This window comes from Biomphalaria glabrata, chromosome 1 (genome assembly GCF_947242115.1).
Source record: "Biomphalaria glabrata chromosome 1, xgBioGlab47.1, whole genome shotgun sequence".
NCBI classification, from domain to species: domain Eukaryota; kingdom Metazoa; phylum Mollusca; class Gastropoda; family Planorbidae; genus Biomphalaria; species Biomphalaria glabrata.
Window position 1 is genome coordinate 43,367,328 of NC_074711.1, and position 15,118 is coordinate 43,382,445.

General features: G+C 33.2%; 2 protein-coding genes across 3 annotated transcripts in view; one reads left to right on the forward strand and one right to left on the reverse strand.

Annotated features, from left to right (window-relative positions):
- Positions 1–332: 332 nt before the first annotated feature.
- LOC106080182 (ribonuclease P protein subunit p30-like) lies at positions 333–6,935 on the forward strand. The gene is made up of 11 exons (XM_013241508.2): positions 333–516; positions 2,267–2,343; positions 2,473–2,532; positions 2,889–2,963; positions 4,225–4,290; positions 5,226–5,315; positions 5,750–5,866; positions 6,103–6,132; positions 6,247–6,284; positions 6,440–6,519; positions 6,728–6,935. Exons 1-11 carry the CDS (start codon positions 432–434, stop codon positions 6,916–6,918), a joined length of 909 nt encoding a protein of 302 aa, XP_013096962.2. The 5' UTR covers positions 333–431; the 3' UTR covers positions 6,919–6,935.
- Positions 6,936–7,035: 100 nt separating this feature from the next.
- Positions 7,036–15,118, reverse strand: part of LOC106051650 (uncharacterized) — a 38,025-nt gene continuing 29,942 nt past the window's right edge. The window contains exons 9-12 of one of the 2 annotated variants that reach the window (XM_056037904.1): positions 14,041–14,226; positions 12,214–12,392; positions 11,110–11,370; positions 7,036–7,514 (exon numbers count right to left, since the gene is read on the reverse strand). In XM_056037904.1, coding sequence (XP_055893879.1) covers positions 7,071–7,514; positions 11,110–11,370; positions 12,214–12,392; positions 14,041–14,226 — 1,070 coding nt within the window. In that variant the 3' untranslated portion in view covers positions 7,036–7,070. The remainder of the gene's footprint in view (positions 7,515–11,109; positions 11,371–12,213; positions 12,393–14,040; positions 14,227–15,118) is intronic. The other variant, XM_056037910.1, reaches the window with a different exon arrangement.

Consider the following 15,118-nt stretch of genomic DNA (forward strand, 5'->3'; position numbering starts at 1 on the left):
TAAGCGAACTACAGTCACAGAATTCTATGAGCGTAGCCACAAAAAAAAAAAGGGAGGGGGTGAGGGCTTTATATATGTATGTAATATGTATCATATATTTAAACGTTACAGAAAAAATGTGTAGACCTAGATATCTATATGTAAAATTAAATGCCTCATTTGCCACGCATTTTCACATTTCCATGTGAACCCAATTTGTATAAATCTATAAATAAATACTCAAAAACGGCAAGTGTAAAAAAAAAAATAAAAAAAATTAGTGTTAATAGAGCTTCTTAGACTTTGTATAAGTATTTTCGTGCGAATAGAAAATGTTAAAAATGAAAGTAGGCTACATGTAGTATAATCAACTCTTTTGTGTTTCTAGTGATTCTGTGATCTGGATAATCTGTAGCAAACTTTCACTTATCTCTAAAATCTAGATTATCATTATGGCGCTTCCAGCATACTGCGATTTTAACATTAAATGCCAAACACCAGAAAAACTGTTTGATTTAATCGAAGTTGCAACAGAATGTAAGTTTCAAATTCAATACTTTAAAAGTCGACTGTCACTTTTATTTTCTCATTCATTTTTGAAAATTTTTCTCATTACTCATTGATTTATTACTACTGTTACACTTTACTGACTTTAGTATTTATATATATTTAAATTAATATTTACAGTAACAGAGTTAGTGAGTAACACTACAGTTTAGTCACTTAGTATCTATCTAGTAGTATAATCATTATGATTATAATATTATTATAATATTATTATATTTATAGTGGTATACTAGTTAACTATCACAGTAAAACTTTCCATCGAAGGCCCCTAGTTTTTCAGGTCAATTATTTGGCAGCTGTCTATCCGCACGTATGATGGCGTACTGACGCCCGGTCACTGTCCCTCTCTCTCTCTCTCTCCCTCTCTCCTCTTTTAGTAAATCTTAGATCTATGTTACGTAATATAGATTTTAATTTTTTAAATATATTATTAATTAATTATACTTCTCTTTGCTAAAAGAGACAGATAGACAGCGCTGTGCTGCCACTTGCGTAACATTCTTCAAAAGGGTCCTTAGATGGAAAGTTTTACCGTATACATCTAGAATCTAGTATTATATATATTTCAATAATATTCTAGAGACTAGAATTTTAGTAGAATCTTTGAACTTTTATTAATTCTTCTTTTTCTTAGTAATCTTACTCAGATTCATTTTATTTGAACTCAAATTTGAGTTATTGACATATATCATATTTAAATTCTGCAGTTATAATAGTAAACATTTTAATGTTTTTTTTATTTAAATGCTTTGAAATATATATTTAATATATTTATATATTTAATAAATTAGTAAATTCTTGGCATTTAAAAAAAAATGGGGTTCTTTGAGATTTTGTTTTTATCCTGCTGCCTTCATGAGAGACCTCCATCTGTCTCGTTCTGAGGCTGCATGCATCCAGGTGCTCTCTTCTATGTCAGCTAAGGAAAGTTGACGCCTAAGCTGGTCTTTGAAGCTTTTCCATGGGGCGCCTCTGTTACATCAACCACCTTTCAGCTCACCAAAAAAGACTGCCTTTGGCATACATTCATCTCCCATATGGGATACGTGCCCTGCCCAGCGTAACTGTCCATACGGCGTTCGCAAGGACATCGCTGTTTGTAGTGCGGTCTTGCCACCATATGTCCATGATGGAGCGCAAACATCTTAGGTGAAAGCGCTCAAGTCTTAGTTGTTTTCTGTATAGTGTCCATGTCTCAGAGCCATATAGAAGGGTTGAGAGAACCAGCACCTGGTAGACATTGGTTTTTGTAGGCAGGCGGAGCGATTTGTTCTATATATAACAATATATATTGTTCGATATATATATATAATCTAGAATCTAGTTTCTAGAGTCTTGCAGTAATACTAGACTAGATTTACTGACTAGAAATAAGTAACTTACAAGACAAATCACAGTCACTCTCAATGCAACAACTACAATGAGTTTAATGTTTTTTGTCAAAAAAGGTTGAGCCAACTATGGGGATTATCATATCATATAAGTTCACTCAGTGGGAGCTGGGGCTTAGCTTAACTTAAAGCATTCTAAATTATGAGGTACAGAGATGAATTGTAAATGTATTTGAAAATGTTTAGTTTATCTGAGATATGTTTAGTTTTGTTCAATTTCAGTCCAAGGACCAGGATTCAATTTCAGGTCCATGCAACTGTAAAGCTCAGTGTCATCTCTTTTTGTTTGGTTTTATAAAGTAAATTTCATGCATCTTCTATTTTCACAGTGGGCTATGAGTCAGTCATAGTAAACAATAATCTGCAAAGCTTACAAGGAAGTAAAGAAAAAAAGAAAGATCAAAAGGTGTCATTGGAAAATGTGGATATTTGTCTTACTTCTTTAGCTGATACTACAAAGTTTAATTACCTTAGTGACATTCTAGTTACTATATTTTGAATGCATAATAATTTTAGAAATTTCTATATTTGCTAGATTAAAATCACACCGCCTTCAGAAATACTTCTGAATGAAAAAAGTATTGCATCACTTCAGGTAAAAGAAGTTGGTTGTATTGTTGTTGTTTTTTTATAACCATTATAGAAATTCTATGTAACTATGTAAAGATAAAACGCTGTACTGGTATATGCTTAATGATTAAATTTTAATAATTAATCTTCCTTTTTGGAATTTAATATTATTGTTATTTATATAACCATCTGAACCCTTTCATGTCTTACAATTGTTTCAAGAGCAGCATGCTCTACATAATCTATATAGCATTGCAATCTGTAGAATCGGTCATGATTTTATTTCCTTGCAGATTTTATGTGCAGGTTAAAAAAAAAATAAAGTATTAAGTAGATCTCGTTATATATATATTCTCAATGATTCTCTTAATTTCTTAACAGTCAAAAGGTAAAAAAATTCAACAGTTATCAAGAATCACAGCTGTGTTGCAAGATGATTCAAATACTCACAAATTGGTATTTTTAAAGCTATTTAATTTACATATTTCCAGACTATTTTTATTTTAAGAAAATCATTAAACTATTATTGAATAGATGATAATTATGAATAATCTGGAACTGTATAATGACAAATCTTGGACAAGAAAAATCGCTTGTAGTTGAAATACTAATAAATATATCTAAATCAATTAAAATTATCAAAAAATTTTTTTAAGTTGGCACTAAATGCTATAGTTTTATATATATATATATATATATATATATATATATATATATATACTAGACAGATATTACCCGCAGGTCTTAACTTGCATATTGCAGATATAGTCACTGATATAGTGCATTAGAAAAAAATAAAGAAAATAATAATGTTATTATTAAAGTAAAGCGAATGCATGAATTCATGAATAAAAAATATTACGCGATATCAAGAATAGAGTTGCACTAATGGCAAATGAATGTATGTAAAATGCTTTAGAAAAAATTTGAATGTTGATTTGATTAAAATATGAAATGAATGGACTATAATTAGTATGTTCATGTGTTTAATTATAAAACTATCTTTGAGAAGAGAAGTTCTATCATCTTAGAGTTGAATTAGAGTTTTAGACTTGGAAATAGAGAGATGTGTAACCTTTCGGGTAATGTCTAATGAAAGAATGTACGTCAGGAATTCTAAATCCAATTTGTTAAATAAATGGGATTATAAAGTATGTCAGGACTTCTAGATTTGCAGATATAAGGATCAAATTTATGTAAAATGCTTTTGAAACACAAATTTGAAGCTTAATTTTATTAAATAATGAAATCAATAGACTATATTTTGTAATTTTCATGTGTCAAAGTAAAAAACTATCTGTTCAAAGTGTAGTTCTTAAAATTAGATCTAGATCTAAATCCTTTTGATCTTTTCTAATGTCAACATGGTAAACATGACCTAGATTTATAAGATACTATACTTTCATAGAGTTGGGCAAATTTTTTTTTTTTTGAGTGTCTTAAGTTTGTTTTAGGGCTACAATACATAAACTACGGTCTACGTTAGTACCCAAGGAACATTTCTGCCAAGTTTTATCAAGATTGGTCAAACGGTGTTAGTACCCAAGGAACATTTCTGCCAAGTTTTATCAAGATTGGTCAAACGGTTTTGATTTCTGTTCAGGACATACATACATCCATACATCCATATATATATATATATATTATTTATATATATTATTTATATTTACGAAAACTAATCTGATTTTCTTTTAAATGTATATTTAATGTTATCTAGGGCAATGCAGATTTACAAATGTATGATATATTGGCTGTTCAACCAACAAGCAGTAAAACATTTCAGGTAATGTTTGAAAATATACTGGCTTGTTGAAATACTTATTTAAAAACTTTTATTAAAAAAGTTTAATTTTAAAATTAGTTATGAGGGTGCTCTATTGTTCAATCTTCTTTCAAAGCATGTAAGGAAATTGTTAAATGATTTTGAATCATCAATAAGGTTAGAAACTTTAAATGTAATCCCTAGAAAAAACTTTAACCACATGATTCATAAAAAAGAAATAATAGTAAAGTTCCCTTTTCAGACCTTGTGATCTGTAGGGCAGACGATGTTAAGGTCATCCATTTCTTTGGCCAATGGTTAACAAGGAGGGTGTTGTGTGGCCAGCACAATGACCCACTGCCTTTTCTTCCCTAACTAAAATCAGGTCCCCATTAGAGTTGGGTGGACTCATGGTCACCCTAAAAATTCTAAAATTCAAATACCAGTCTTCGTAGAGATTTGAACCCAGGACCCCAGGTTCGGAAATCATGTGCTTAACCACTCAGCCACCACACCCCCATTTAAAGAAAATAGGAATATTAAATTTTTCAATAACAGTTAACAGTGAAAAATAAGGTTTTGATTTAAAAATGGCATTGAAATAGTAAAAAATATATATATATATATAAATATTTTGTATTTTGCATAGTTTTCTTTATTTGTCTAATGATCATGCTGTTTTCTATCAAGTTGTTGCAACATCTCATTTTATTGTTCATTAAAATTAAGATATTAAAAAATTTTTAATGTCTTACAAATTGTTTTTTTCATAAATATTTTTATGTTATGTTATGTATTTATTTTCAATTATTCTCCAGAAAAAAAAATGTTTTAAAGGAACGTGTATTTAAGTATCAATAAACTTGCAATTGAATTGGGTTGACTAACAGTTTACTAAATAATAATTAGCTTTGACTCTATTTTAATTGTTTGTTGTGGTTGTTTCTGTACTGCAGTTGGCTTGTGAAACGTTAGAAGTTGATATAATATGCCTGGACCTGACAGAAACTATAGGATTTGTACTCAAAAGACAACTCCTTAGTCTAGTAAGTTGAATATTCTGATTCATGGACTGGTATTACACATTTGTTTGCCAATTTTGAAAAAAGAAGATCAAGGGTCATGATGGCTCGCATCAAACCAGAGTCTGGTCCAGTTAAGGTCTAGGCTAAGGATGGTATATTGAGTGTAAGGTTTTTTAGGATGCTGTATTGGAGATAGACTTTTGTTGGTAAAAGTCATGTTATTTTAATGTTGTTTTATGGTGGCCCTATATTATAAGAAATTATGTTAGATTTTCATCAACTTCCTTACAATAACACGAATCTTTCATCACTTTAAGACAGCATTTTTTTTAAGCTGACTTTGTTTAACTCTTTTCTTCAATTCAATACATTAAGTTACATGCATAAAAGGAACATTTCTAATTTATGTTACATTAACCAATTCAGATTTAACTATCTTTTATGTGTGTTATCAGGCAGCATCAAGAGGCATCCATTTTGAAATTCAATACGGTCCTGCTTTAACTAATAGCACTGTCAAAAGACAAGTTATATCAAATGCTTTGAATCTAGTTGCAGCAACATGTCAAAAGGTAAGATATGAGTATTTTTAGTATGCTAATTTAAATTAAATAACATAAATTAACCACACATACAAAACGCAAGTGCATCAATGTCATATCTTGTGTAGATTTCATTTGTTTATTGCTCATCATTTATATTGTAATTAAAGGCCTGTATTATATTATTGACATATGAATACTAAGAACAAAATTCTGTTTGCACTTTTGTGTAGTTTGTTTTATTGTAAGCTTGAACTTTATTTCAGAATATTCTAATCAGTAGTGGTGCTGAGAACGTAAGTAGTTTCATGTTCTGTATCTGTTGCTGTCATAGTTTAGTTTTAGTGTTGTTGTTTTTTTTAAATGAGATTTTTTGTATTTGAACTTTTTTTTTAAATAAAATATTTCAGCCTATTGATCTGAGAAGTCCATATGATGTCATCAATTTGTATCCTTTTGATAAAGTTATGACATTTTATTTTCTTATATGTTTTGTTAACTTGTTAAAGTCATACTAATTTTTTATTTTTTTTGATGAGCTGTTATAGTCATTGTCAATAATACATCATTATATTCAGTCATTTCATTCTTAATTCTGGATAGAGGAAGATTGTTTGGTTTAAATCACTCTCAAGCCAAAGACGCTGTGTGTAAAAACTGTAGAGCAGTTTTGATGCATGCCAGTAAGTATACTGATGAGTTTGTTTATAAGTTCTTGAGGTTGTCCATTTCATTGAAACACTTTCCTTAACTTTATAACTTATAAACTTGGTGCTCCATTTTCTTATATTACTATTCAAGTCATTTTCCTTTCTAAGAGATTTGCTTTTTTGTTTCCCAACATGTAGTCTAGTTTGTAAGTAAACACATTTATTTCTTCCTCTGACACAGAGTCTAGAAAGACCTGCAAATCTGTTGTTTTAGTCAAGAATATCTCAACATTAGAAAGTAAGAAAAGATGGCTGCTCAAAGCTTATTCTGATGAACTCTCTAACAGTGATGAAGACAGTCTGAAGGAAGGGGAGGAAGAGGATGAACCTGAAGCCAAAAAAATTAAGTTGGCCTCAAAAGACAATAAATAATGTTTCTGAACCACTAGGTTGTTGGTTTTTTTTTTTTTTTTTTGTTTTTTTTTAATATTGATAAATAGCTGTAAGAAAATTCTGTACGGCACTAAGCAACAAATGACAAAAGTAAAACAAGTGATGATAAGATAGTTTATTTTCAGAACCATTTATTTATTATAAGTTTGACACATGACATATGTGTATTGGATACACTCGAACTCTGCACAATTAGGGCACAGCTTTGTGTCTTGCACAAAGTGAAATAAAATTTGAATAGAAATCAAAGTTGGCAACAACAAACAAAATCCAATGAGAACCAGACGAAACCGTAAATGACTAAGTCGTCTGCCAAAAGTTATATACGGAACTATAGTCAAACAGCCCATCATCCCAACAAAAACGCCTCCAATAAAAGCAAATAAACTGATTAAATGTACAGTTCCAAGAAATAAAAACAAAGCTACCAAACATACAAGTTTGATGGCCTCCCACGACGGATGTTGCATAAATCTCCAAGCCTGAAACAGTTCTAACACAGCTACTCCGACGATTCCGCCAGCGCCACTGGTGGACCCAACTTGGGGTAGGTCAGGCTCAATGTTGCTTCCAATCTGTACAAATACAAATTATTATGCTTTGATTTAAAATAATGTACAGGGAGCCGTATACAGATCTATGCTCTACCGGTACTACTTTAAACGTAAAGTAAGGTCGAGTCTAGTTTGCACTGTAAGAATACGACAATGTCTTTGAAATAGGCCGCACGGGGGCATCAAACTTTCTCAGTAAAAACAACACATTTACATACATGAACAAACTACTGAATTTGAAATGTTAATTAGAAATCTATTAATTTTGCTACTTTGGTAATCCTCTATGTTCTTTCTTAAATTAAATGTAACCTGTAGACGAGCTTGAATCAAATGTACGGTAGGCCTACTGGGTACTAGATTTGTTTATATATCTGAAGGCAACGCACTTTTAAACGCCCACTTTTTTCTGAGGCACATGGTAAATGTTACTTCATTGCTCAGTACACTGGTTAAATCTAGATTTAGAACTTATAAATATACTTCTATATCTAGGTTATTGTCGCTTTTTTTTTTTCTCAATGAATTTTAGCTTCGGTCATTTTGAAAGAATTCACTGCTTCTTGAAAGTACATTTTAATGTACACTTTTTGTATTCAAATTATTTTTTTTTTAAATCACTTACTACTTCATTGTAATACTGTAATGTAAACAATATTATGGGCGTTACCAGTGGCGGTGTTGTTACCGGTCGTTGACTTATAGCACCAAATTGCTGGTAGATAACTAAACCGTTGTAGGCGTAATATATTTTAACTAATAAAACTTCAAATAACTTGAATAACTTTCTTTTGTGAAAAAAAAAACAACTAAATAACGTTTTATTTATAATATAAACAAAATCAACTTCTGATCAAATGAAATAAATGTAGTAGACTTTAGCAAATACCCGGTGGGCCGGTGCCTGAATGGACCACATCAAATGTCAGTGATAGGCTTTGTTTTACCTTTACTTAGTATGTCGAAATGGATTCGCTTATATCCCTATACCGTGCTTCTGTGATTTTAATCGTCTATAAACACTAAGATATTAACAAACAATATAAGATATATTTTTATAGTACTATAGCAAGGGTCGGCAACCTTTTGAGTCGGAACAGTCAAAAATTACAATTTACAAAATTTCAAAGTTTTTAAAGAGCCACAAAATTTTTACTTGCTAACAATAAATAGTAATTGCATAAATAAAGTTTTTTTTAAATTAAAAAAAAAAGCATCTATTTAGGCCTATTCATAAGAAAAAAATATCTATTTGTTTATAGCCTATACAAAAAGTAGTGTTTTTCACAACAAATTAGATAATAGGCCTATATCTATGGCATTATTAGATAACTACTTATTAGGCCTATATAAGTAAAGCATTATAAAAATTAAACATTTACATACAACACTCACTTGCATTTCAATAACATACATTTGAGTAGACAAATTCAATGGGAGCGATGGCTTTGCATGGTTTTAAAAAGTTTGGATACATTTGGCTCATAACTTGTTTTTAGCTTCCAACATGACACTAAATGTTCAATTGTTAGTTGGCTTCTTACTTTACTATAATTTATATCATGCAAGAGAACGCTTGCGCGCACAAATCTGTCGATCCGAAGATAGCACTCCAAATGCCAACTTCAGCGATCTGGAAGACTATTCCATGCGTAGAATATAAGTGCCTCAATTCGCGGCATTTCTTTTAAAGCTGTTCACTTTTGTTGCGTTACGCACATACATTTCTGGAGCTCCAACTTTTTCAACTTGATTTCCAACTCTGTAAATTTCCCACTCCACAAAGTTTTACTTTTTAAATCAATCAATTGCATGTCTAGAGATCCAGTATCAATTTCTAGTGGATCAATGGGGATATCGTTACTATTTGTGTTGAGATGGTTTACTATGAATGTTAGAATGGTTTTGTTGGTTTTGAATTGCTCAAATCTGTCAGAAAATTCATCTAGTTTTTTTTTATTTTATAACTGTGCTGAAGTAATGTCAACAGTTGCACTGGCTTTATTGCGATATTGCTTTTAAAATTGAAAACGAAGTAATTTACTGCTCGGAATATCTGCTGCAAATAGAATTAATTTTTCTTCAAAACAAACGAATTCTTCTACCAAAACACAAGCTGGGTTTCCCTTTCCTTGTAGTTTAGATTTAGCTCATTTCATTTCGCTGTTATATCCACCATAATGTAACAATTTATTTTATTGCAACCATTGGTCGTTCTCTAATTCAGGGCGATTAATGCCTTTTTCATTGAGGAATGTATTTATTTCTTTCAAGCACACAGCGAAACGTTTCCACCTTTGCAAAGCAATCGCACTTTATTGGGAAGAAGGAGCTCTATTTCCTTTAAGAATTCTTTAAACTGACGATGGTAGAGTGCTTTTAACAAGATGCTGTTAACAATCGTTGATTACCAAATTCATGTTCTCAACTATTTAGGTTTGGACACAAAGCGCTTTTTGGTGCAATGTAACATAAGAGTTTCGCGGTTTATTTTGCTTCAAAGAGTTGTTGCCCTTTTTATTTTTGCAGTCATACTTCTGGCTCCATCTGTTGCTATTAAAACAATTTTATTGAAATCGATCTTATTGCCTTCAATTTAATTTTGCACGGCATTCGCTCTATCTTCTCCTCTAGTTTGTCACGAGAGCGGTAACAATCATAGAAGTTGTTCTTTTAGACCTTAGAAAGACATATAGGACCTACCTGACAAAATGGGCAACTTGTGCCGTGTCTATAAAGCAAGTGATAAGAGATAGGAAATTTGAATATCTTCCACCTGCAAATATGTTAGGCTACATTTCAAGACATGGGGGAGGGCCGAGGGGTGCGCTGAAAAGCGAGTAGGCCTACAAGTGGCTAGACCTAGTTAGTTCTGAGTTCTAATGTTGAAATATTGCTAAGCATCATATGACACAAGAACACTAGCAGAGTTTCATGTTGAAGGCTGGTGATAAGGACGCTCAAAAGAAATAGTTTTGCATACAATCATAAACTTAAGCGAGTAATTTGTTGATAAGTAATTTGTTTTGTTTTACATGTTATGATTGTTAGGCCATACTTCAAAATAGCCCAAACACCCCACATTACGGCTGGGGGGTGGAAGGTGGGCGGTGGCAGAGTTCGAACCCAGGTCCACCGAGACGACACTGCAGAGCACATAATCACGAATAGGCAGCCATCATGTGTTATGATTTACTCTTTTAATTATATAAAAATTATGTAGCAGAGTATATGGACTAATTAAGATTGCGATTGAACTGTAGATTTTATTTTTACAAATTGAGATTTCCTATAACCCCTAGTCTGTTTACATGTAGAAATAGTAGAAATACCATACGTTATTAAAACCCACGTTTGTATACATTATAAAGTAATTATAAATTATAAAGTGTAAAACTTTATTTTTTTCTAATTCGATAGGCCTGGATCGAGTCAGATCTTTATCATCCGTTAATGTACAACTTTATAAAAAATGACAACAACAAAAACTTATAGCATAGAGTAAATATATATATATACACACACACACACGCAAAGGCAAACCATTAAGACAGACAACTTGGAGCCAAGCCTAAAGGCTACACTGTTGATAGGACGTGACCATCTCGTGACTTACTACTTCTCCTGCCACTGAACTGCAGCAGTAAAGAATCATAACTCGGTGCCAGCCAGCAGACGTCTCCAATGGTACCATCAGAAGCACCTCTACCAACAAGATGGCGGCGAAGTGCACAAAACCAAACGTGAGTGGGATGGCAGTAAGAAAGCGCCACCATTGCCATCGTGTGTCGGGACCAGGTAGCCAAGGGGCGCCTGCCTGTGGCACTACGTCACTGATGGATGGCATTAGCTTACAAATATCAATCAGGCAGTTTACCTGTTAATGTAAGAAATTGTGTTAATTTTTATTCAATAAGGTGACTAGATAGGACATCGCTTTCTTTTCTAGATCTATTTGAACAGCTTCCACTTTTGGAACAAATACGTTATTTTTCGACAGTGGGCATTGATAGACTTCTAATTTTAAATGTACTAGGTACATCTTAAACATCTGATTGAGTGAAGCGCAAAGAACTACTTTTTAAAAGCCTTACAGTTGCGCTTAATGTGTCTATGTTTCCTTGCAATTAAGTGATTACCAACAGGCTTCACCGACCTGTCACATTCTTAATTTGTCAAGTCTGAGACAGGCATACAGAACACAAGACGCTCTTCCCTCCGAGTCAAAGGTTGGCCTGCACCGTGCCAAATTAAAACCTAAACGTGTCAAATAAGACCAACTTCCCGATGGCTTGTCTCGATAGTTTGTTCCCTATTTTAATTTGATTAGCACGGGGGTAGGGGGCACACCGCCTCATTGTTGTATTTCGGTCGTTGGTTTGTCACTTTAGGCTAAAACGACGAAGGCGTATTATACTTTGAATGTATAATTTGAAAATAAACTTGAACAAACTTTTTTTAAAAAATAAAAACTCAACATTTAAAATTTTTTTTTTTATTATGCCAATTATTTAGTCATATGCTTTTTGTAAAATCTCGAGCAATTGCTGTGAGTCAGTTAAAAAAAAAGTTTCTTTCTGTAGAATTGTTTTGATCCTTTTGTGCGCCCCTTTTCAAAAGAAAAAGTCAAGTAACCCTTTTGAATTTCCTCAAGATTATACAACTGCAAACATTGCCAGCAGTTCTCCCCCCTAATGTTTAGATTCGGTTTTATGTTTACCTGAACACAGTGGTCGCAGTCGACGTGGAAGATCCCATTTAGAAAGAGACAGTGCTCATTGGATACCATCTGACACTCTCCATGGTAGCCAACACAGCAAGGCTTGATGATGTGTGCCACGCTGTTCAAAGAGGGGTTCCTATGACTACAGATAACACCCCTCGTCCATTGGCCAAGCTCTGTGCAGAGATGTCATTCCCATAAAACAGACAGTGAACACACAGTCTAGAAGAGCTACAGTGTTAACTTATTAGACGTAATGTGCAGACAAATTTAGAAGAGGTACAATGTACATAAAGGTGAATTAGAAAGATACAATGTACATAAAGGTGAATTAGAAATACACAATGTACATAAAGGTGAATTAGAAAGATACAATATACATAAAGGTGAATTAGAAATACACAATGTACATAAAGGTGAATTAGAAAGATACAATATACATAAAGGTGAATTAGAAAGATACAATGTACATAACTGGTGAATTAGAAAGATACAATGTATATAAAGGTGAATTAGAAAGATACATTGAATGTAAAGGTGAATTAGAAAGATACAATGAACAAAACTAATCAAACGAAGAGATTCAAAGAAAAAGAAAAAGACAGAAGGAGGTTAGAGAGAAAGAGAGAGAGAGAGACGGGTAAAGAAATAAAAGGATATTTAATTTTAACCCCCATGAGATCTGACAATTAAGAAAACAATTCTGATTGGCTAATTTAATTAGTGCTCACTTACTTGCCTAAATTTTAGAGTTGATGGGCGGGGAAGGGGAAAGTGCTTGTAAATCAGTAAAACCTTGCTATCTATGGAGCAGATGATGTAAAAGTCATCTGTTTTTGTGGCCCACAGTTGATGAGAGTCTCTCATCTCTGCCTGTGGTCCCTTCTGGGGCATAGAACACCAACCAACTTCCTCTAAGCGTCTCGGTTCTTGGAGAATTAACTATTGGTCATAAATTATTTTATTTGGTATATCGAACAATAGTAAGAAATTGTATTTGAATGATGTGGTGTTATAAGTTGAATTGAGTCTCCTTTATAATTTGTAGAGACATTAGACATTAGAGTTGGACATTAACAATAGATAACCATAAAACCTATTTTCATAAGCACTTCCCTGGTCCAGCGGTTAGTGTGTTGACTTGTGGAGGCTTTCGCCCTCGAGTTCGAATTTAGATCGTTCAACTATTTCTTTAGATATTTTTTTTTATTTGACAAAAGCATTTAAAATGCGATCACGGTGTAGTATTCACCCAAATACCTCTTTCTTTCACCCCCCCCCCACTCCTTTCCCCACGGCTCAGACAAGTGATAGGATCATAGCGTAGTAAAATAGCTGAAAGTAAGAAATTGCGCTAAACAAAAACAATTGGTAAAAATATTTATTATTATTAATCTAGATCAAATTACAAATTTAATCACCTGACTGATCCAAAGTAATTGACAGAACTAAGCTTAATAAAAACTTTTTTAAAAAGTATTTATTCAGTATTCTTCTTGTTAAATCAATACATTTTTTAAAATTTACTTTATACCAAAGAAAGTCTAAGAGAATATTTTATTACATCATAAATAGACCTTTCTTTACATATACCTACATGATATAGACTACATGTCATGATATAGACTACATGTCATGATATAGACTACATGTCATGATATAGACTACATGTCATGATATAGGCCTAGACTACAATTTAATTCGTTGAAGTTAAGCCAACTTTTTATAAATAAACAATTTCACCCTGTAAATGCCGGACTATCAAGGGTCAACTGTAGTTTAAAAAAAAAAAAAAAAGGAAATACATTGTACATTTAGGCCTACCATTTGTCATACTTATACATTCTGTAAGAGTTGTGGTTCCTGCAACATTCACCATGTGTGTTTTTCTTTCACAGCAGCCGAAATAATTGGAATTATTTATGGTCATAGGTTTGTAGCCTTTGAGATCTGTACTTTGATACAGGCGATAATCCTCTCTCATGCAGGAAGCTAGCACCGCCCCTGCAGCTGGACATGGTCATGACAGAGTTACACTTTAATTTTTTACATCTATAGGTTAATACTAGATCTAATAATAATAACGATGGTAAATATAGTGTACGTCATGGGCGTAGCCAGGATTTTGTTGGGGAGGGATTTTTGTTCTCCCCCCCCACCCGGCCAAATATTTATATATTTAAAATATGTGTTTGGGTGTGTGTGTATAATAGTGTAAATATATATATATAATTAATCTTCATAACATTCTGACTCTTCATTCTTTCGGAAGATGTTTCTTACTGGAGTTAGTGGAAAATTGTAGACTCCCCGCCCTTGCCAGCAAGGGGGTCTGGGGGAGCGCTGTGAGCTCCCCAAGCGGGGTTCCCCGCCGCCAAGCACTATTTCCGTTATTGAAAGCCAACAAAATGCATATTCTACAGTGCATTGTCCTGCTATTAAAAGTTTTTTTTCAAAAACCTAATGTGCTAAACTGACTGACTTAGATCCTCCCGCGCCTTTCGGCGCATTGGGCGGCAAGCTGTTTCCACAAACATCTGTCACTGGCAATGTCTGAAGCCTCTTCCCACCTGCTCTGAGGACCTCCATGAAAGTGTGGCGCCAAGTTGTACTAGGATGTCCCTGTTTGCGCTTTCCTCGTAATGGCCTCCATGTCAACGCAACTCTTATTATGCGTAATTCATTTTCTCGGAGAACATGTCCCGCAAACCTCATGCGACGCTCTGTCACAACCTTACTAAGGGGTCGACTCCCAGTTCGGCATAGGATTTCCTTGATTGAGACCCGATCTCTATAACTGACTCCTAAAATCCGTCTTAGCCATCTTTGTTGAGCCACATTTAGTGTTTTTCAATTTCGGCAGATGACCATTCACTGCACTTTATTAATGGAGCCCAGCCAC